The 21,831-nt window shown below is 41.2% G+C and overlaps 4 protein-coding genes across 6 annotated transcripts in view; 2 read left to right on the forward strand and 2 right to left on the reverse strand.

The window, feature by feature from the left end:
- LOC118506068 overlaps positions 1 to 3,567 on the forward strand; it is a 28,127-nt gene extending 24,560 nt beyond the window's left edge. Inside the window, exons 4-7 of one of the 2 annotated variants that reach the window (XM_036042729.1) lie at positions 2,236 to 2,347; positions 2,465 to 2,649; positions 2,825 to 2,905; positions 3,394 to 3,567. In XM_036042729.1, the coding sequence (XP_035898622.1) occupies positions 2,236 to 2,347; positions 2,465 to 2,649; positions 2,825 to 2,905; positions 3,394 to 3,467 (452 nt within the window). In that variant the 3' untranslated portion in view covers positions 3,468 to 3,567. Of the gene's footprint in view, positions 1 to 2,235; positions 2,348 to 2,464; positions 2,650 to 2,824; positions 2,906 to 3,340 lie in introns of both variants that reach the window. The other variant, XM_036042728.1, reaches the window with a different exon arrangement.
- A 2,938-nt stretch (positions 3,568 to 6,505) lies between these two features.
- On the reverse strand, positions 6,506 to 8,323 carry LOC118506069 (B-cell receptor-associated protein 31-like). Of its 2 annotated transcripts, none has more exons than XM_036042730.1 (4): positions 8,164 to 8,323; positions 7,608 to 7,890; positions 7,228 to 7,517; positions 6,506 to 7,148 (listed from the first exon to the last, which is right to left on the reverse strand). In XM_036042730.1, exons 2-4 carry the CDS (start codon positions 7,834 to 7,836, stop codon positions 6,969 to 6,971), a joined length of 699 nt encoding a protein of 232 aa, XP_035898623.1. In that variant the 5' UTR covers positions 7,837 to 7,890; positions 8,164 to 8,323; the 3' UTR covers positions 6,506 to 6,968. The 2 variants fall into 2 exon arrangements, with proteins under 2 accessions (XP_035898623.1, XP_035898624.1); XM_036042731.1 differs by having other exon boundaries at positions 8,212 to 8,315.
- A 969-nt stretch (positions 8,324 to 9,292) lies between these two features.
- Positions 9,293 to 10,231, reverse strand: LOC118506070 (ER membrane protein complex subunit 4-like). Its single transcript, XM_036042732.1, has 2 exons — positions 10,016 to 10,231; positions 9,293 to 9,883 (listed from the first exon to the last, which is right to left on the reverse strand). The coding sequence occupies exons 1-2, from the start codon at positions 10,069 to 10,071 to the stop codon at positions 9,421 to 9,423; spliced, it is 519 nt and encodes a 172-aa protein (XP_035898625.1). The 5' UTR covers positions 10,072 to 10,231; the 3' UTR covers positions 9,293 to 9,420.
- Positions 10,232 to 19,774: 9,543 nt separating this feature from the next.
- LOC118506071 (general transcription factor IIH subunit 2-like) lies at positions 19,775 to 21,345 on the forward strand. The gene is made up of 2 exons (XM_036042733.1): positions 19,775 to 19,989; positions 20,092 to 21,345. Exons 1-2 carry the CDS (start codon positions 19,931 to 19,933, stop codon positions 21,296 to 21,298), a joined length of 1,266 nt encoding a protein of 421 aa, XP_035898626.1. The 5' UTR covers positions 19,775 to 19,930; the 3' UTR covers positions 21,299 to 21,345.
- Positions 21,346 to 21,831: the final 486 nt, after the last annotated feature.

Genomic DNA, 21,831 nt, shown 5'->3' on the forward strand with positions numbered 1-21,831 from the left:
AAGCGCCCGATTGAAATGCAACTTCGTCCTGACATGTGATGTTGATCATTGTCATTCTTACAAGCATGCGCTGCAATCTTCTCCCTGGTTTATAGCATGGGGAAGATCTGCTCATTAGTTGATAAATTCTGATAGTTTCCAACTATCTCTTCGACGAATGGGACAAGTCGATCGTTCAACATTAGGGGGAAAAATCTTTGCTGACGGTATTTTATTCTGTAATAGTCCTGTAGTTGCTGCACTCTACCCTATCTCTTTTCTTTATATGTGGGATAGATGATACCAAGTTACCAATCACAAGGCATCGATCCTCTCTGTACTCATAACTCCCATAACTCAGTAATATTCTTCTTCTTTGGCACTACAACCTCGAATGAATTCTGGCAGGCCATAGCTTTCTTTCCTTGACCTGATTCTACCCGCAGCTACGGATGGTCAGTGTTGCGTATGGGAAGTCTACGAATCCAGAATCCCCGCCAAAAAGAAGACGATCTTTCTTTAGGCCGAACGTGCCGGCTTGGGGAGTTTGAAGATTTTGAAGCCCATTCTGAGTCATTAAGAGTGTCCCGAAATCAATCGAGAAAAGCCTCAAATAGGATATCCGCGACTTCCTGTAGAATAATAACTAGAACGATGGACGAATCCAGACAAATTCGTAGGGTGTCTCATGTTATGAACTGCAAGTCTCATGTTATTAAGTAGCTAAGAGCTTTTCATCTGGTTTTTGGGATCTTTGTTCTATATATCTAACATGCCTTCTCAGAGTATTGAGACTACAAATGTTGTACGTAGCTTTAAGATAGTTATACTCGAACCAGCTCAACATCTATATAAGTCAGGGGCTCCTCATGGTAGCGTCTTAAGTCCTTTATTCCCAGAGGATATCTGTTGTATGCAGACGGTGTCAAGTCGTCTATCTTCCTGTGTCCTCGTCTCAATACTTCCTTTCGCTTCCAAGATACGCTGATGCATTTGTGGATTGGTGTTTCTTTGTGAAGAAAAATGCTGCGTAATCTCGGTAGGCCGCTATCATGGTACCATGCTCACCACTCCCACGAATCTTTCTGGTAAAGGACCTCGGCGTGTGGCTCGATGACTGCCACATATCAACTCAGTCTTCGAGCGGACCAACAAATTGTTGCTCATCACCCGAATGACATCCGAGGTCCGTGATCCGCTGTGCTCGAAGGCATTTTGTTGCTGCTGGGTCCATCCTTTTTTTTGACTTCGCCAGCGTCGTTTGCTCCCCAGCAGGTAGGAGAGAGTACAGCAGAAGTCATCAGGCGCTTCCTAAACAACCCCTGTGCTGCTACTCCTTCATACTCGGAGCAGGGACTGCCATTCCTTGTACACAACGTTGACTCCCCAACCCTCCTGGCGGCCATTCTCATTTATGTCCCTCCCTACCGCTTGCGCATTAGTCCTCCACTCCTCATCCTATTGCGACGCTCGTGGTTCGCCGAGAATGATCCTTGGGTTCGTGCGCTGTCGGACTTCCATCGGACTCCGATCACTGTCGGATAAGACGCCTATCGAGTCTCGTCCCTTTCTTGACCATTTTTAAATTATATTGTATCCGACGCTACTGGAAAGTTCTCGAGACAACCAGTATTAAACATATAAATAATAAATAATATTGACGTAGGTTCTAACTACTCTGGTCTAGTGATGATTGCTCTACAGCTGACAGGTCTTTCTCCATTAGGCAGTCAATTGCCAGAGCTGCTTCTGATATAACGACTCTATGGATGAATTTCCAGATTCATTTTTAACTATTTCTTTAAATTGATTTATATTGTCTCTTACGTTTTTTGCACTTATTCAGCATTTAATCTTCGCATATACTTTGATAAACACTCAACACGGAAATTCACACAATCCAAAAACAAACGACTGACGCATCCCTTTTTTGGATTATTCCCGCGTTGCTTGCATTTGCTTGCCTCTAACTTATGCATGTAGTGAGAATTATGCAAATGAATCATTAAAAATATAAATAACCCACGTCCATCGATACCGGGCAGCCGGAAAAAAATGGGGACACAGAGATAAAGTAAGGAGGACGACAATGCGACCGTCGATTTTACTGCTCCCCGAACGACACGACGGTTTCCGCTTCCGAGAACGAGCGACAAGCACAAAATATTTCTTGCACGAGTTTGCCAATAATTTATTAAAATTCGTATGAAAAATATGTATACAAGCATGATAGCGCGCATAATATCTTTCTTACAGTGCCGGAAAAAACGTTACTCCTGCACTACGAAAACGATGGCGAAAGTGAAACTATGCTGCTAATCAAGTGCAGCGCGTTCATGATATACCCCGAGCCGAACCTGCTACTGATGTAAGTGTAATGAATCGATCCTTTGGGGCGTACAGTACACCGTCCTCTGACCACAACAGAATCGCTCATCGAATCGCTTTCGTATCTTTTCTTCTCACCAAACACACACACGCCCAGCGTTAGCGGCAATCTGTTCCTGGTCAGCTCGCGCACACTGGTCACCGCCGATGCAAACCACATGTACAATAAGACCGTTTACGGCAAAATCGATAAACATTTGCTCATCTCGCCGACCTCGATCAGCTGTGTGCTGACCGTACCCGATTCCGGTTACATCCGCAAGCGCGAAACCATCTATTACGGTAAGTGTGGGCCACGTGAGGTTTTTCTGGATGGATTGTAACTGTCCCACAACGGAAGGAGCTCAGCGAGCTTCACCACAATTGGACGCTCGATTTTTGACAGAAACCCCCCCTTCCAGAAACTCTGCAAGGTTCTATATTCTGCCCCCGTTTTGTTTCTCCCACCGCAAAACAGATCCAACGCCGCTGACGAAATGGAGTCGCTTACGGATGGACGAACGGGGCCACTTTCAGCTACTGTCCGACGATGGTGCAGGTCAGTACGGTCTGCAGGGTCCGGGGTGCTTGATTGGTCCATAAATTTTCGATCCCTTCCCAGTCCTTCATTCGATTCGGCCGGAAATGACAGTTTCCATTTCACGCGCACGCCGGCCAGTGCCCGTGCCTGGCCTCGGTCGCGGCTAACGATTGATTGGAAAGCGTGCGGTTTTGGGGTAGTGTTAAAATTTTGATCCCATATCCTATTTTCCTACCATCCACAAAAACCACGAACCACACACGGATGGCTTGGGGTTAAATCCGTCCCGCCCGTCCGCCGGATGCACATCCGGGGCGATGCGCGTGAATTGTATGCATTTTTCAACGGAACACCTTCTCATTTTATCGTATGTTTTGCATTGTATCGGTTTGAATGTGTTTTCTCTCCCTCTCTCCCTCTCTCTCTCTCTCTCTCTCTCTCTCTCGTTCGCAGGCCAATTAAATCCACTTGCCGGTTGGTTGATTAGTTTAATTGTATTTCTACAGCGCGCTGTTCTCTGGCGACACGGCACGGATTCAATCAAATAGGACCGGATTCGTACTCGACACCCATGCCGTAACCGTGTATTTTGGATTTCGTTTAGATGATTTGTTATTCGTTCGATAGAAAAAGAAGAAAAAGAGGGAGTCAGCGCGATACTAGGCGGTAGGTGACATGGATCAGCACTTTAGTATCTTTTGTTAAGCGTGATGACAGTAGATAGATGGAATAATTAAAAGTATAAGGTAAGTTGAAATTAGTACAACGTATGTTCAAGGTAAGATAAAATTATCTTAAAAATCTTAGTATTAGGTAATTATTGCAATAAGCTCTTTTTTCAAGGAGTATAATTTCTCCTTTCAATATTTTTTAATTTTAAATTTGCTTTGTTTAAATGATCTTACTGCTGAACAACTGATTAACTACTGATTGGTAGGAATTGCATTGGTGGAATGTTTGGTTTGGTGTAAACGTCGCTGGACAATCAATCCCTATCGTATTCGAAGTGACAGAATAAGGGTCCCTTCGCGTAAGTAGCTATCAACGCTTCCAACTGGACCACCAGGCGCCTCCATCATTGTCCTAGTCTTAGCTACATATAAAGAAAAAAAATAAAATGGCATTCCTGACTTGGCCTGCCACTAAGATTTTACATTGCCTTGAAGGAAGTAAAATAAAAAAATAGAATAAAACTTTTGTAACATTATTTATTTTCAATAAAATATTAACAATAAGACATCGTGAAATTGTTCGCGATCGTGGAGGTAGCGTGATCGACTGACAGATGTGCCAGTTGAAGTTGGGTTTGTGGTAGTTTCATCAAGCTAACCAATTTACTTATAATAAGCCTAGATTCTTCTTCTTCCTTGGCACTAGAACCTGGAGAGGTGTCGGCCTGCCATTTCTGCCTTTCTGTGGCTTGATTTTACCCGTAGCATAGTAGTCAGTCCTGCGTACGGGGAGGCGGTCTGGATGGGATTTGATCCCCGGTCCTGCTGTGTGAAGACCGGCGCCGTTATCGCCTCGGCCACCGGACCACCCCATTACAAGCCTAGATTATATGATGGAAATATCTTTTAAAATACAAGTTTTTCAGCAACAGAAGAACACCATACGACGTCAAATAATACGTTGAACCCAGTGCAAACTAAAGCCCCAAAAATATTTTGGAAAAAAAATCACTAATATCGTTACTTTCAAAAAACGACTGTTTGTTTTCAAAGGTTATGAAATTATGAAAAAACGACTGTTTGTTTTCAAAGGTTATGAAATTATTTAATTTTATCAGTTTTACTGAAGTCTATAAATTTTAAAAGTCCAAATAAATGTCCGATTGCTTTAGTGACCTGAGTAGACAATAGAGTGGCGGATCTCTCTCAGGTCTCATGAAGCCCCGAGCGAAGTGAAAGTTGAAGCCTCTCTAATTGTAACGGTGCAAGTAAGATCAACAGGATTTCCCTCGTCGACGAGGCCCTAACCGACCAGGTCCGAACAGTCGCCCCTTCCGCTTCTAGGTTGATCAGCCACTGAAACAATACAGTGCGTCCCACAATTTTACAATACCAGATTTCATAACACAAAACAAACATTAGATGAAAATCTTTTTAGCTAGTGAGCTTAATAAAATATAGTACTTGTGAAGAAACGGCGTCAAACCGTAATAATATATAAATTAAATACTATTTTTAATGACATTTGGTCATAGCTATGTGACATTTGATCATAGTAGCCGTTGGTATTGTACGTACTTGCAAGTACGCTGGGAGGTCGTGTACAATTTCAACGGCTACTATGACAATATCATCCGAGGACATCTCAATAAAAGGTATTTGATTTCCCTGTCACCTGAAGCTGTTTCCATATCAACTAGCTTTGTTTGCCATTCCATCTAAGAAGCCTGCCATAACAATGGATGCTATTGCCTTATCAACTGAAAAACCTTGTATAGAGCTCTTACTTTGAAACAAAATGACTTTTCGTTTCAATGTTTCAACTTTGACATCTCATAAAAGTTTTTAACTCAAAAAAAAGTTAAAATGGTAAAACTTGTATATTTCAACCCCACTTGACCCAATCAAAAAGCTCAAGAGTGCTTTTCTCTCGTAAGAATGTACTTTGTCCCCGTCGCATTGATCCTGCGCTAATCGTGCTCCAGACGTCCTGTCGAATGCTGCACTTCGCATGACACCTTTTTTCCAAATGCTCTTTTTTTTAACTAACATTAGTTCATGCAAAGGTAATCGCAGCTTTGAAGTCAATCCTAAACTTCAATTATCTGGGGTCAAAACCGATAAAGAATACAGAAGTTGTCGACCTGACTACATTCTGAAGGAAATTCCCCACTCAAAAAACTTGTAGTGACGGACGAAGCTACTCACAAACACCTGTGAAACATGGACTCTGTCCAACACTGACGAAACCCTCTTAGTCGCGTTTGACAGAAATATTGTTGATCCCGAACAACGAGCTCTTCTAGGTGATCTCACCATCATGCTGCGAATTAGACTCCATTGGGCTCTGGTTATGTACGGAGAATGACACCAGACGACCCCGCCCGTAAAGTCCTTTTAGGCCGTCCCCATAGGCAGAGGAGGCGTAGCAAGTCGAAATAGAGATGTCGTGATGTCGTTGATGTTTCCACTAGTATGTCTAGGATTGGCAGACGACGGCGCTAGACCATGAGCGATACCGAGGACTTCTGCAGTAGAGCCTGATAGTGAGTATTGCTGAAAGAAGTGCAGAAGCTCTCACCTTACACTGCTCTTCGTCCATTGTGGTTGGTCCTCAACAGACTCATTAACTTCACAGGAATTCCATACCACTATTTGCTCTTCCTAAGATGCCTTGCGATTGTTCAGTATTATCCAAAATGAACTGCACGACTCCCATACATAGATTTACTCGTCGTTCATTATCGCATGCAAACCCACCAAATCTTATCATGGCCAGCATTCGGTAGATTATGATTATCATGAGAAAAGGGCACACACACACACCATATCTATTGGAGCTCGTGTGCCTGTTGTTATCAATCGATGATGAAACGGACTGCTAAAATGATGCATGATGCATCAAAATTCTTTACCGTTAACATTAAATTACCCCAACTCCGTTTGGTGGTTTCGTTATTAAACATTTATTTTATCTCAGTGTCTTACATTCAATAGGCTTGTGTTTTCATTTGCAAACAGTATAGATTTGTGTTGTCGCTCGAAATTCAGTACTTTCGTTTTAATATCACCCTGTCTCGGAAAGGATTTCCTTTCTATGCTGCATTGTTGCTCTGTTCGCGACGTACCCTGTCGCCCCCAGGAAAAAAACTTATTGAACGTAAGAAGCATTAAATCGAAGGAAATGCAAACGCTTCTATGAAATGGGAAACCAGGAAGGACCCTGAACTGTTAACGCAAACCGTGAATTAGTCGAAAGATACCGTAACGTGTAGAGGGAAAAAGCACTTAAATTTAAATGACTGATGAACATTAGAACACGCCATAAATAAACAAAATCCTTTAAACCGCAGGAAGAAATGAAAAGTTAATGCCGATAATTAGCGGAAGATGATCCGCCTCCGGTCTTCTTAGTCGCTTTTGTCCGCACTGGAAATGGTGATTTTCTTCTGCAGCTTGCTGTACTCTTCTGTTAGACGGTCGTATTCTCGGTTAAGGCTTTCCGATTGCGATTTCATCGCTTCCTTATCCTTGCGCTCCTTGGCAAGGTCTTGCTCAAGCTCGGCAATCTTCTTCTTCAGCTCTTCGGTCTAAAAATGCAAGCAATAGTAAATAACAGATTGTTAATCGCAGCGAGCCATGAGTGAGGCGTGGTTAAGGTACACTTACATTCGAAGCATCACCGCCTGCCGGTTTGTCCTTGGCGTCAGCTTTCTTATCGTCGTCCTTCTGCTGATTCATCAGGGTGCGTGCAGCGCTGGTTGCACTTTGTGCCTGCTTCATCGAGGCTTCGGCCTGTGCCAACAGCACCGCCTGGCCACTGATGAGCGACACCAGGCGCCGGATTACCAGCGACAGGAAGATGGCAAAGCCGGAAATGTAAAAGTTGCGCTGGGCGCGGAACAATCGCATGCTGTGCTGCATCTCCACGTTCAAGTGTGTTTCGGTGTGCGAGTGATCTACAACCGGAACCAATCGGGCATCGGGGAAAAGCATGAGTCAATCAAGCCGCTCGTGCGGAAGTGTTGTCGTTCGTTTTCACCACTTACCATTGGACGAGTATTTGCGCATTTCGCGGATGGCTTCCAGCAGGAACAGCACCAACACGGCCAGCAACAGATAGAAATAGGTCTGTGCCTGGCGGCTCAGCATCGCCAGGAAGCGGGATTTGAAAAATCGATGCCATTGCTGTGGGCTCCGGAGCGGTAGAACGAGCAGCAGCACGACAAATATCTCCACGTACAGAAACGATGCAATGATGCCCCAGACAAGAGTCATTCTGGCGATAGTGTAATGCGCTTTATCAAGATTTCAGAATGGGTTCGGCACGATCTATAAATATCACAAACGAGAAAGCCTTGTTTTTTTGTTGTTGCTATTTGCACGACACCAATTTCGTTCCGGTAGTGCAAGGGTTCACAGAGACAAGTCACAGCAGCACGACGTACGGTCAGAATGGAAATGGCATGCACCGAACATACGGATGCACTTCAAATAGCCTCCTGTGCTAGAGACACGTATGTCGCTGATGAAACTTTGAACCCAAACAACACGCTGCCTTCGGAAGGCTGACGATATTGGGGTGTCTCGGGAGAGGAAGCATACCTGTATTTGGCCGACGAAACAACAGATTGTAGGGTGCGCTTGACTCACCGCGGTCCAACAGTTGAAAATTGCTACGGGAGAAAAAAACGTTTTTGCTGCGAAGTTGGCCTTGATTTGTTGTTGGTACGCAGTGTTGCAAGAAACGTCAAACGTCAAATGGAAACCATTTTCGAAAACCAGCGAATCGGATATTCAGCAGTTTCGAAAATGGAAAGAAATGTATTTTTACTCGTTTTACTCAATTCATTATTGTCAGAATTGATAAAATTAATTTTAAAACGGGTTTCCTATGCGCAACACAATATTGAATCAGAAAAAAGCGAGAGTTTTTGGAAAGTTTCCAGCAGCCTTCGAACTAGATTCGTTGGCGTTTGACAGTCTGCCTTTGTTTACAACGATTTCCAATAACAAAAGATTCCATACCGCTGGTTGCATTTTTCCTTTCTAGTACCCCAAGGGTTAGCGAATAGCTGTCCAAAGTGGATCCATTCGGAGTATCAGACATGCTGAAGTTTTTGGTAAGTTTTCTCCAGAAATTTGGAAGAGTTTTTCCTGTTGGCGCCCATCACATGATCGTAACGCGTGCGGAAATTCGTTGCATAATCATCGTTCGTCGATCGAATCAACGAACGAGCGGCAGGTGTACCGCTTGAACGGTTATTTTTAGATCGTAAAAGCTTGATGCTTTACGATCAAAGCAGAGAGGGAAAGTTTTTCGTTCGATTAAGTGACCTTTACTTCTTTTTTCTGACTCTTCCCAAACAGCTGACGTTCGGTGCCGGTGTTTACACCGGAATTTACGTTTCACAAAATTATGAGGTTGGAGGAAAAAAAATCCCACCCATTTCCATGGGAACGACGCAATGTACAATTTACTGATCAAACCTTTCGCGTTCTTCCTATCTTTTTTAGGTGCCCAGAGTGGACGAACCGGGAAAGTTGTTGGAAAAGGCGAAAGAATTCGCCGATCAGTATAAGAAACCGTAACTCGTAGTTGGTGTCACGCGGACCGTACTCGTTGCATACTATACTCAGGATGGCTCTAAATTAGTTTCACTCACCGCCAGGTCTAGGACCATTTTTCGTTTGATTAAAACTGACTACAAATGGATGCAGCTCAAAGCCTCACTTCAATGTATATGCATTACGTCTTTTTATTGTTGCCCCGCTCACCATCCTCTATGTGGTAGTGAAAAATAAATACAAACTGTTTACCAAAATGCACTGCCGGATGTTGTATTACTGGTGGTTTCCGGCTCAAAGTAACGAGATGCCTCCGCCGGAGTACTCCAACCGTTTCTGCGGTTCGACGAACGCCAACCAATCGGACGCATGCGTTGGAAGCAGGCCCATGCTGTGACACTTGTACAGGGCCAGTCCAATGTTGACGAGGTTACCGAGCAGAAAGACCAGCTTCTGGCCGGTGGCGGAGATACCTTCGATCACTTTGAACGTGGAATGCGTCGAGAGCATCATCTTCATCGGCCGGATGAACATCATCACCACCATCATGATGGGAAAGATGCTGATCGAATTGCCCGACATGTACATGATGACCAGGTTCATCGGGAACTGCTTGATGGGCCCGAGCGCAATCTCCCACGATTTCTTCAGGATGAGGTGGCTCTGGTCAGTCTGGTTGACCACCTTGCTGCTGATCACGTCGGCCGACGGATTGTAACCGGGCGGTGCGGCAATATCCGAACCGCTGCTGCGAGGTCTGCAAGAAGCACACAGAAGGGGGAGAACCAATTAATACCAAAACAAGTATTGAGGACAACAGTGAATGTGTAGCCCTTCCGCCGCGGCAAGGGAAACACCGTGCGTAGCTAGTTTCTAATGCTCTACGAACTTGGTGTTGAAATCCAGCGCCCATTTGAATTTCTTCGCTGCTACTTTTGTGGTCATTGTTAGTTCGCTTCGGTCAACACTACTGGGCAGTAAAATCTATTGCACAAAATTTAGAATCCTGCACGGTTGTGGGAAAAACATGCACTGGATGGGGTTGTGTTGTTTTTTCTTCTAATTTGCTGCTCCACTCGTGACGTTTGTCTGACAGCAGCTGTCAGTTGTGTCGATGAGCTGTACCGTACTTCACCACCTGGGCACAAAGCGTGGTAAAAAGGTAAAATAGAGTCCCAAACCAAGGTGTATGTATTTAGAAGGTGGATTTTTATCGATTTGACAGGGCGACATTTTAGTCGAGTTATGTCAGAGTTTGTTTACAAAAACATATGGTATGGGGCTACCAACATGAACTAACAGCCTCGATTCTTAGTCCTTTGAGCAATTTCGCTAATTTATGGGTCATCTTCGCATATTAAGTGTTGTCCCACAGACGATTGACGATATTTGGTTGCATTTTTCGTCAAAAAATCGCAAGCGATACCACCACCGGCGCCTCCTCCGACGCTGCCATCACTCTTCTCAATACCCTTCCCAAAGTGAGTTGAGAGGAGGTGCCGTAAAAAGCCCGTTTTGACACATGGAAAGAAGTAGAAGACCAGGACCAGTTTGACGTTTACTTGACCGCATTGAATCAGCTGGTCATATGTGTTGTTTATCATTCTCGAAGCAATAACATCATTATATGATTTGTTTTCTTCCATTCTGCTGTTCAATATCGTTCGGAAAGCTTAGATCAAGTGAAGATATCAAGATATTGTAGTGTGTCAGTGCTATCTGAGGTGATTCTGTATTATATTTATAACTGTTTTTGGTGGTAACGATTCTGCGCCTATATGGACAGGGCAGCTGACTGTATCGGCGTCATAGACGGAGCCGGTTTGCATCCCCGAACTATTGGAAGATCCGAGATATAGGATCATTCCACTTTTTTGCCGATCTGCAAGCAAAAAATCATCAAGAGCACAGCAGATCGAGCTTATTCAATGTATGCTAGAGATCACTTGCTTGACCAACAAAGAATGCTTGACCGCAGTTTGTTTACATTTCAGTCAAGTAAACGTCAAAAATTTTTTCAAAATGTCCGACCGAGAAATCGCTATTCCGACACCTCCTCTCAACTCACTTTGACCCTTCCCCTCGATCACCTAGGAACTGTTATGTCAGGTCGAGAAATGTCAATTTGCTCTAAACAACTCTACCTTCTATATCTACATACCTTGGTCCCAAACAAAGATTTGACAGTTCGAAAATGGTCAGGTCTATTGCACACGCGAATCGTGTTTTGTCAATCGGAGGGGGGATGTTTGTTTACATTTTGCATTTGGATTGTTATTGTGCAGGGAAGTGATCGTTTATTTTCCTCGACCTTTTTTAAGATTTGTGACTAATGAAGCACCTATATCGGTTGCTGTTTTGAATTGTTTCAGTTATATTCTACGATACGTTAATGATACGTCGCATACATTTAGTGAAAACGTGTTTGGGCTGCGCGTGGACACTTTGCTGCTTTGCTGCGGGCCGGTTTAACTTCCGGTCGGATGTTTGTTACCGGAGGATGCAGAGGTGGCTGTTTATAGCAACAGTGGCCGCACCGTAATCAGCGCTAGCATCTATGACGATGCGCCTTAACAGCCGGCAATTCTATCAGTATGCGTTTCATACTGGTGTACTGGTGGTACAATGTGCAACCGAATTCTTTCCATCGCCGGAAGCAGCAGCATCCCGTTGGATGTTTGTCCCCGGATTATGGAGCAGTATAGGTTAGCTCCTAGATGTTTCTTACCTTTGGCTAAGCCGGAGAAGAGCCCCTGTTATATATTAAAAGGAATCGCTGTGCTGTCGGCATGTGCACCATATCATACCATTGTATGATTGTGCACTTGCATGCAGACAAAATATGTATGTATAAAACCCGTGATAAATTATATGTAAGATTCATCAGTAATAAAAGATGTTATCGTACACCTAACGCGGTCGTGTTTTAAACATCTTTTAATGTGAGACATCCGAAACCGTTTTGGTAATTAGGCTCTAGTGGATCCGGGTGTGTTGTATTCTTTAACTTTTTAACGGATGTAACGTTATGCAATCACCGGAAAGGATCGGCGGAAGGCTATCATACAGAAAATTACGTACGATATTCATATATCTGTCCTGCTTTACAAGCCGTCTACCATGCTGATCGATTTCCTTGCAAGCTGGGCAGGTCATTCTATTTTAACATTACAGGATCGCAGTCTAACACATGGCGGTAGGTACCGGCTGCGTTAAGGTAAAAGGTTCGCGCCTTCGTCTCTGATTCTACTGGAATTTCGAACCGTTTAGCAGTTCGTACGTTAATTAAACGGACCGGTTAGCTTACTGGCTCAACAACTGGCGCCTAACAGTGGACCTTGTGCTTGCTGATCATTATTTCAAAGTTGAATAAGACGGACAGCCTGCCTTTATTCAACAGACTCCTAATAATTTCATTCCATCCATCCAAAGAAAAAGTAAAAATTTTATCAAAAATTGAATATACAAGTCGTTTCTGAATTCTGAAAAATATTTTTTTCATGCTCACCTTCCTGATCGAGTTACCTAGGCACCACCTCTTGGAATAAAGACAAACGATGCCACTTCATACATTTATCAGATTTTTTTCAATATCCACCAATGCAGTGTAGTCATGAAAACTGATGAGACTCTATAATGAAATGAAATGATAAAATAAGGTTTTATTCGAACACAAAAGTGTTACCAAACTGAAATGAAACTTTGGATTGGTCTATTTGATTGAACTTTGGTTTTTCTAGTTCTCGGATTAAATTGAAAGTCTATCTATTTACCACGGTTTAATGTAATGGTTGCTTGTTTAAAAAAGAAGCAAACAATTGAACTTTAATTGAATGCAGACGTATAACATAAAATAGAAGCGCATAAATGATCCCTGCTGTATTTCTTTTATTTTTCGAACCTCACTAGCATTTATTCCCAATCTGCTCGTTTAAGGATCTTGCTACACGTGCCGGCTTCTATTAAATTCCGGCACTATGTTAAATCGTTCAATGCTTTTTTTTGGTTTATTGCACAAAAAACTACTCGAGTGCTCAATACATTAACATTATTCCAATGCGTTGATGTTCTACATATATATGCCAACTGTTGATCAAAGAGTCCAAAATATTACCCAGTATGTAAAATAAATTGTTAGATATTTAAGTAACAAAACTTGTTTTTATATTCATGTACAACGGCCCCGCCGTAATGCTACAAAACGATAATCTTATCTAGTAAAAATAAAATTAGCAATACTTCACTGGCAACTCATGGTTTCATAATATAGCAGAGGTTAATTATGTCAAACCCGATGTTTGTTTAATTTTCATTTTACAGATACAATTTCTTTATTGATTAACTAATCCTGATTTAGATCCAGAGTAACAATACAGGGCTCATGCTGTTCCTAAGTTACATCAACGCTCTCACCATCATCCCATCCCACCAATGGGATGTACAGCCGAAAGTGACGCCAGTTGTGTCCGACCAAATACCAAGTTATAAATTTTTATTAAAGCATGAAACATCGGCCTGAATAACTAAATCATTTACATTTTATGAAACATTGCGTGTCACAAATGTATAAAGCAAAAGAAAAACTATTCCAAGTAATTTTTGTTCCATTGTTGCGAAACCAAATCAACACATATATACGCTCCAAAAAGTGGAATGCGAATGGTCTGATGTTTCTAACATATGAAATGTCCTGAAAGATTTTTATCCAAAGCCTTCTCAGTCGTGTTTATTCGTCGCGTATCATTCAGCCACGTGTTTACTGAGAATTTTCTGAAAGTATTTTCTACTAAATGTTAATGGCTAATCCAACCTTTTCTTCTTCCGGCAAAAGGCGCTTCCGGGTAATGTGAAAGATATTCATTAACAAATCCTAGTTTCCCAATCATTTACTCTTAGTTGTGTTATTCTAAATCCGACTCTATGCTTGGCTCCTATAGGTTGGTGGCATTTCGTGATGGGAATCGAGGTTGTTCATTAAAGACTATGTTTTCAGCAAGTATTAAGGAATTTAGTCAGTAATTTAAAATTTATACTGTCGAAGTGTCTATTTCAAAATTCCTCGATAATAGTTCTACCGATTTCAATTTAATTTAAAGTACACCTATGGTAAGAATGATAATAATGTTTGCTGTATTTATTATGCCGCTAAATGTTCCGTATGTTTGCTGTGCTTCTCTATGTACCATATTACTAGACGAGATACTGGGGAACTTTTTTTTTGCATTCTATACATGATTCTCAGGGTAAGAAGGAGACACAAGTGTCCTCATTACAGCAGAAACATTGATATTCTTCTTGTATATGTATTTGAGATTTTTCTGTATTGTCTCTTATTTTTTGAGAAATGCATTCAACCCTCTCCATAAGCTATTATTTTTTAGCGTATATACAAATGCTTGTTATAATTACATGGACGCAGAAAGGCAATGGAGTGGTTAATACTACCATGCAAATACCAAAAAACCCTCGAGTTCATTATTATTTAGGCATTCGGTCAGGTTGTAGAATCCATCTCTAAATATTTAAATATTATTTACATGAACTGGTAAGTGGTTGAAAACATGGTTTCAACCTCGAACATATGCCTTGAAAATGAAATAGAAATTATAATAAATTTTGATGTAAGTTATCAAATGTCAACTGATTATTTACTGACTGGTTTTTCACAGAATCATTCACAAAATGTCGTACCATACACGCGAAGCTTGTCTTTACGGGTTGTTGTAATTATAAATATTGAATTCTATCTAGTAAATTCTATCCATCTAGTAAATTAATTTTTAAATAGAGCTCATGTCTACGATATGTTTCATCTAACTAATCAAACTAAACAAGCATCTGATTTTGGGAATAAAACAAAAGCTTGATGTGATAGCTAAATGTAATAATGACGTATCGTGCTTTTTTGGCATGCTATTATGCTATTGGTGCGGTCCGGGGGTGTGCAAGACTGACTATCATCCAGTTACCGGTAACAAAAATCATAGAAAGCTATAGAAGGCCAAATAGACGTGTTAGAAATTGTGAATTTGGGTTTAAGTTTTTACGATCGACGATTTCTTTTTTTTTTAATTTATAATACTACATTAATTTTTATTCAACACTCATTCCATTTTTTTATAAGGCCTTCCTTATATATTTTCAAAATTGGATGTGGCATGGAAGATGCTCAAAAAGTTGGAAAAATATGGAATAATTTATTAAATTATCTTATCAATATATTTCGGGGGTGAGCCGCGGAGAAATCTAAGAATAATGTCTTAAGAGGTGTTGTAAGAAACGTGTGCACTGCTTGATTGTTCGTTTTTGAGGGATCTTTATTCCTATTCTAGACCCATAGCATGCATTCCATTAATTCATTCGATCGTGACCGCCTTCGGGAATGGCATGCGGGTTGCCTATAAGGCGCAAATAATCGGTTTACATGAATTGCTCAAATCAAGATTCTAGTGTGAAAATAACACAATACACTTTTATAGTCTTCTTCTTTGGCACTACAACCTCGAGAGGTCTCGGCCTACCATTTCTGGCTTTCTGTGACTTAATTTTACCCGTAGAAAAGGTAGTCAGCCTTACGTACGGGAGACTTTTATAGAAATACTTAAAAATAATTTACTGATTAAAATAGAGCAAAATAATCAGTCAATCAAAGCGAGCTAGGCACTTCACTCCTTCAATATTTAAGTCTTTTCTAGAAGCAAAACAAAAAACCCTTAAGCTCGTGTAAGTTAGTTGTGTTTTAAAAGCTGTTAATTTTGATGAATTCCTGAAACTTTATTGCTGTATTATACTTTACTTTCTATAGGTTTAGCTTTCTGAAAATTGTTTTTGCTCTTATATGGTAGGTTTCCGATTCCGAAAGGTACTCGTGGAAATCTATATTTTAAAAATGTCAAATGATCTCTACGCTTTTGTATTCATCAAAAAAAAATCTTTGGTTTCCATCAATTTTAGATTGGATAAATTTTAATAGTGCAAAAAAGGAATAATTAAACTGTGTGTAGAATTGTGACGTAAGTATAACAGGTGTATTTCAAAATAAAATGTTTTATGATTTTTCAAAACTTTTTATTGATTTATTTTAGAACAAACAGGTGTCAGTATAACTCTGGTGAGGCCATATCTGAACCACTTATCTGTCCCTTGTAAATAATATTTACATGTTTGGAGATGGATACTACAACCGAAATAATAACCTAACACATAATTGTGTATTTGCATGGTAATTTAACCACCCCATTGTCTTTCTCATCTCAAGCGTGTATAACTTATATTTGTACACAGACAAATAAATAAAAGCTTCTCATGCATAAAAAAATTAATAATAGCTTATGAAGATGGTTGAAAGCGTTTCTAAAAAAAAAAAAAAATGAGACAAATTCAAAACTGGTGCACACAGATATGCTTGATGAATATCAACTTTTCCGCTGCATTCACGAAATTTTTGTCTCCTTGATGTCCTGAAGTACATGATTACCAAATGAAAAAAATGCATTTTAATTTTTCAAAATTGTATCGATTCAACTTAAATTGTTAGTAAAATAAATATTTCAAATAACCTTACGTGTGTGTTTTATTTATTTATTTTTTTCATTTGATTGTAATATAGTCTTCAATAGCGGAGCATAAGGTAGCACAGTATGATCCGACTTATAGATCACCTATCGGCATAAAAACTACTATAAATCTTATTCTCATACCTACCATATACGCAGAAAAATTTAAATTCAAATCGGTACAATGGTTTTGGCAAAGTGTAGCAATAAACAATGCGAGATTATTGATTTTGAATTAAATTTATTGTTTCCTTAAAAAGATTAAATTTTATAGATACTCATTTTAAAAACTCGTCTCATAGCCATAATGAATTGCAACCAAGCTATACCCAAGAATTAAGAATAACAGAGCAACAACACACCTAGCAGTAAATGTTTGAAAAACTTGGATTTGTTAATGAATATCTTTCACATTACCCGGAAGCGCTTTTTGCCGGAAGAAGAAAAGGTTGGATTAGCCATTAACATTTAGTAGAAAATACTTTCAGAAAATTCTCAGTAAACACGTGGCTGAATGATACGCGACGAATAAACACGACTGAGAAGGCTTTGGATAAAAATCTTTCAGGACATTTCATATGTTAGAAACATCAGACCATTCGCATTCCACTTTTTGGAGCGTACATATGTGTTGATTTGGTTTCACAAAAATTGGAACAAAAATTACTTGGAATAGTTTTTCTTTTGCTTTAAACATTTATGAAACGTAATGTTTCATAAAATGTAAATGATTTAGTTATTCAGGCCGATGTTTCATGCTTTAATAAAAATTTATAACTTGGTATTTGGTCGGACACAACTGGCGTCACTTTCGGCTGTACATCCCATTGGTGGGATGGGATGATGGTGAGAGCGTTGATGTAACTTAGGAACAGCATGAGCCCTGTATTGTTACTCTGGATCTAAATCAGGATTAGTTAATCAATAAAGAAATTGTATCTGTAAAATGAAAATTAAACAAACATCGGGTTTGACATAATTAACCTCTGCTATATTATGAAACCATGAGTTGCCAGTGAAGTATTGCTAATTTTATTTTTACTAGATAAGATTATCGTTTTGTAGCATTACGGCGGGGCCGTTGTACATGAATATAAAAACAAGTTTTGTTACTTAAATATCTAACAATTTATTTTACATACTGGGTAATATTTTGGACTCTTTGATCAACAGTTGGCATATATATGTAGAACATCAACGCATTGGAATAATGTTAATGTATTGAGCACTCGAGTAGTTTTTTGTGCAATAAACCAAAAAAAAGCATTGAACGATTTAACATAGTGCCGGAATTTAATAGAAGCCGGCACGTGTAGCAAGATCCTTAAACGAGCAGATTGGGAATAAATGCTAGTGAGGTTCGAAAAATAAAAGAAATACAGCAGGGATCATTTATGCGCTTCTATTTTATGTTATACGTCTGCATTCAATTAAAGTTCAATTGTTTGCTTCTTTTTTAAACAAGCAACCATTACATTAAACCGTGGTAAATAGATAGACTTTCAATTTAATCCGAGAACTAGAAAAACCAAAGTTCAATCAAATAGACCAATCCAAAGTTTCATTTCAGTTTGGTAACACTTTTGTGTTCGAATAAAACCTTATTTTATCATTTCATTTCATTATAGAGTCTCATCAGTTTTCATGACTACACTGCATTGGTGGATATTGAAAAAAATCTGATAAATGTATGAAGTGGCATCGTTTGTCTTTATTCCAAGAGGTGGTGCCTAGGTAACTCGATCAGGAAGGTGAGCATGAAAAAAATATTTTTCAGAATTCAGAAACGACTTGTATATTCAATTTTTGATAAAATTTTTACTTTTTCTTTGGATGGATGGAATGAAATTATTAGGAGTCTGTTGAATAAAGGCAGGCTGTCCGTCTTATTCAACTTTGAAATAATGATCAGCAAGCACAAGGTCCACTGTTAGGCGCCAGTTGTTGAGCCAGTAAGCTAACCGGTCCGTTTAATTAACGTACGAACTGCTAAACGGTTCGAAATTCCAGTAGAATCAGAGACGAAGGCGCGAACCTTTTACCTTAACGCAGCCGGTACCTACCGCCATGTGTTAGACTGCGATCCTGTAATGTTAAAATAGAATGACCTGCCCAGCTTGCAAGGAAATCGATCAGCATGGTAGACGGCTTGTAAAGCAGGACAGATATATGAATATCGTACGTAATTTTCTGTATGATAGCCTTCCGCCGATCCTTTCCGGTGATTGCATAACGTTACATCCGTTAAAAAGTTAAAGAATACAACACACCCGGATCCACTAGAGCCTAATTACCAAAACGGTTTCGGATGTCTCACATTAAAAGATGTTTAAAACACGACCGCGTTAGGTGTACGATAACATCTTTTATTACTGATGAATCTTACATATAATTTATCACGGGTTTTATACATACATATTTTGTCTGCATGCAAGTGCACAATCATACAATGGTATGATATGGTGCACATGCCGACAGCACAGCGATTCCTTTTAATATAGAACAGGGGCTCTTCTCCGGCTTAGCCAAAGGTAAGAAACATCTAGGAGCTAACCTATACTGCTCCATAATCCGGGGACAAACATCCAACGGGATGCTGCTGCTTCCGGCGATGGAAAGAATTCGGTTGCACATTGTACCACCAGTACACCAGTATGAAACGCATACTGATAGAATTGCCGGCTGTTAAGGCGCATCGTCATAGATGCTAGCGCTGATTACGGTGCGGCCACTGTTGCTATAAACAGCCACCTCTGCATCCTCCGGTAACAAACATCCGACCGGAAGTTAAACCGGCCCGCAGCAAAGCAGCAAAGTGTCCACGCGCAGCCCAAACACGTTTTCACTAAATGTATGCGACGTATCATTAACGTATCGTAGAATATAACTGAAACAATTCAAAACAGCAACCGATATAGGTGCTTCATTAGTCACAAATCTTAAAAAAGGTCGAGGAAAATAAACGATCACTTCCCTGCACAATAACAATCCAAATGCAAAATGTAAACAAACATCCCCCCTCCGATTGACAAAACACGATTCGCGTGTGCAATAGCCCTGACCATTTTCGAACTGTCAAATCTTTGTTTGGGACTCTATTTTACCTTTTTACCCAAAGCGTGAGGATGTAAACAAAACAAAGCTGGTGCCGGTGTTGCAACGCACATTCTGTACGATTATTTCTTAAAATAAGTGTGTAATTCTTGAATTTATTGCATTCCAAACGAGAAGCAGTAAAATCTGAGACAATGGCGGACGAGGAAGACCCAAAGGAGTACCGCTGGGAGACGGGTTACGAGAAAACATGGTAAGAAACATCGGACCTTCTCCACCAGAAAGCTCCCATCCAGGAAATGTGCCTCCGAATGTGGTGTAGATTGATTACACATTTTGCAAAAACTCTTCTCAGGGAAGCAATCAAGGAAGACGACGATGGGCTGATCGAGGGATCTGTGACCGACATCATTCAGAAGGCAAAGCGCAAGCGGCAAGCAATGAAACGCGGCTTCAGCAAGCTCGGTATGATGCGCCATCTGTACGTGCTGCTCGATTGTTCCGAAGCTATGACGGTGCCGGACCTAAAGCCAACGCGATTCATCTGCTCGCTCAAGCTACTCGAGCTGTTTATAGAGGAGTTTTTCGATCAGAATCCCATCTCCCAGCTGGGCGTCATTGCAATGAAGGCAAAGCGCGCGGAAAAGATCTCCGAACTGGGCGGTAGCTCACGGAAGCACATCAAAGCGGTACACGCGCTCAACAACGGTGTCCAGCTGGTTGGAGAACCATCGCTTCAAAATGGTCTGGAGCTAGCGCTGAAGACGTTGCGCATGATCCCGCAGCACGCTAGCAGGGAAATTTTAATCATCATGGGCAGCTTAACCAGCTGCGATCCCAACGACGTCCATTTGACGATAGAAAGTCTTAAAACCGAAGGCGTCCGATGTTCCGTGCTTTCGCTGTCGGCGGAAATTCGAATCTGTAAGTTCCTGTGCACCGAAACCGGTGGGTTGTTCGGTGCCGTTCTTGACGATGCGCACTACAAGGATCAGCTGCTGCAGCACATCGATCCACCGCAGGCCGGCAATCAGCAGGAATTTTCGCTCATCAAGATGGGCTTCCCACACGGCAAGACGGAGTCGGGCAAGGAACCACCGTTAACGATGTGCATGTGCCACATTGACAGTGCCGACGAACCGGCCAAGCTTACCTCGGGCGGTTACCACTGTCCCCAGTGTTACAGCAAGTACTGTGAGCTACCGGTGGAGTGTTCAGCGTGCGGGCTTACATTGGCTTCGGCACCCCATCTTGCCCGCAGCTATCATCATCTGTTTCCTGTGCCACATTTCAACGAGCTACCGTTGGAGCAAGTGCAGGTACAGGAACCACGCGATCCCCCGGTCACCAACTGTTACGCCTGTCAGAAAACACTCGCGATCGGCACGGACAAAATGGTGTACGAGTGTGGTGCCTGCCAGCAAGTGTTTTGCATCGATTGCGACATTTTTATACATGAAACGCTACACTCGTGCGTCGGCTGTACGACGATTCCGGCCTCCGCGCAAAGCTTACAGGCCCGCAAACCAGTACCACCACCGCACAGCCTTTCCGTTATTTGAACGAGCGGCAGTAACGGCATGATGGTGAATAAATGAAGTGAATATTATATATAGAAATTGTGTCGGCTGAAGACATCCGAAGCAGAGAGGCAAGAACAAGAGCAGAACAAGATAAAATGGAGGATACGCTACAATGACGAGCTTTTTGAGCTATACGATGTTCTGTAGACAGTTCGTCGATTTGGAGACAGCAGGCTCATGTGAACTGATAGTGTTATGAGAATATCATTGGAAAATCCTGCCTGAGAAGTATCCTTATGTCGGTCACCTGAACTGAGTCGTTGTCGTTAGCCTGAATTAATAGCAGGATGCCGTTTATGTGTTCAGCCCATATGGACTTCCTCTTCGTTCACTCGACTTCACATCCCAGCTGCGGGTATTTTAAGTCAAGAAAGTAACAAACGACGACAGACTTCAAACAAGAAGATGACTGCGATCATCTGAGAGCTGTTACAGGATCTCCACTGCCAGCTAATGTATGGCTCGTAGCGAAGATCAGAGTTTTGCTTACATTAGCTAGCAGGGAAGATATG

The sequence above is a fragment of the Anopheles stephensi genome, chromosome 2 (assembly GCF_013141755.1).
Source record: "Anopheles stephensi strain Indian chromosome 2, UCI_ANSTEP_V1.0, whole genome shotgun sequence".
NCBI classification, from domain to species: Eukaryota; Metazoa; Arthropoda; class Insecta; order Diptera; family Culicidae; genus Anopheles; species Anopheles stephensi.

What these genes read in the sequence shown, in the direction of transcription:
- LOC118506070 (XM_036042732.1), bottom strand. Translation starts at nt 10,071, where the DNA reads ATGACCACAAAAGTAGCAGCGAAGAAATTCAAATGGGCGCTGGATTTC. An exon ending in GCGCTGGATTTCAACACCAA is followed by an intron (nt 9,884 to 10,015) that starts GTTCGTAGAGCA and finishes TGCTTCTTGCAG; the next exon opens with ACCTCGCAGCAGCGGTTCGG.
- LOC118506069 (XM_036042730.1), bottom strand. Translation starts at nt 7,836, where the DNA reads ATGACTCTTGTCTGGGGCATCATTGCATCGTTTCTGTACGTGGAGATA. An exon ending in GCGCAAATACTCGTCCAATG is followed by an intron (nt 7,518 to 7,607) that starts GTAAGTGGTGAA and finishes TTCCGGTTGTAG; the next exon opens with ATCACTCGCACACCGAAACA. An exon ending in CAGGCGGTGATGCTTCGAAT is followed by an intron (nt 7,149 to 7,227) that starts GTAAGTGTACCT and finishes TTGCATTTTTAG; the next exon opens with ACCGAAGAGCTGAAGAAGAA.
- LOC118506071 (XM_036042733.1), top strand. Translation starts at nt 19,931, where the DNA reads ATGGCGGACGAGGAAGACCCAAAGGAGTACCGCTGGGAGACGGGTTAC. An exon ending in ACGGGTTACGAGAAAACATG is followed by an intron (nt 19,990 to 20,091) that starts GTAAGAAACATC and finishes AACTCTTCTCAG; the next exon opens with GGAAGCAATCAAGGAAGACG.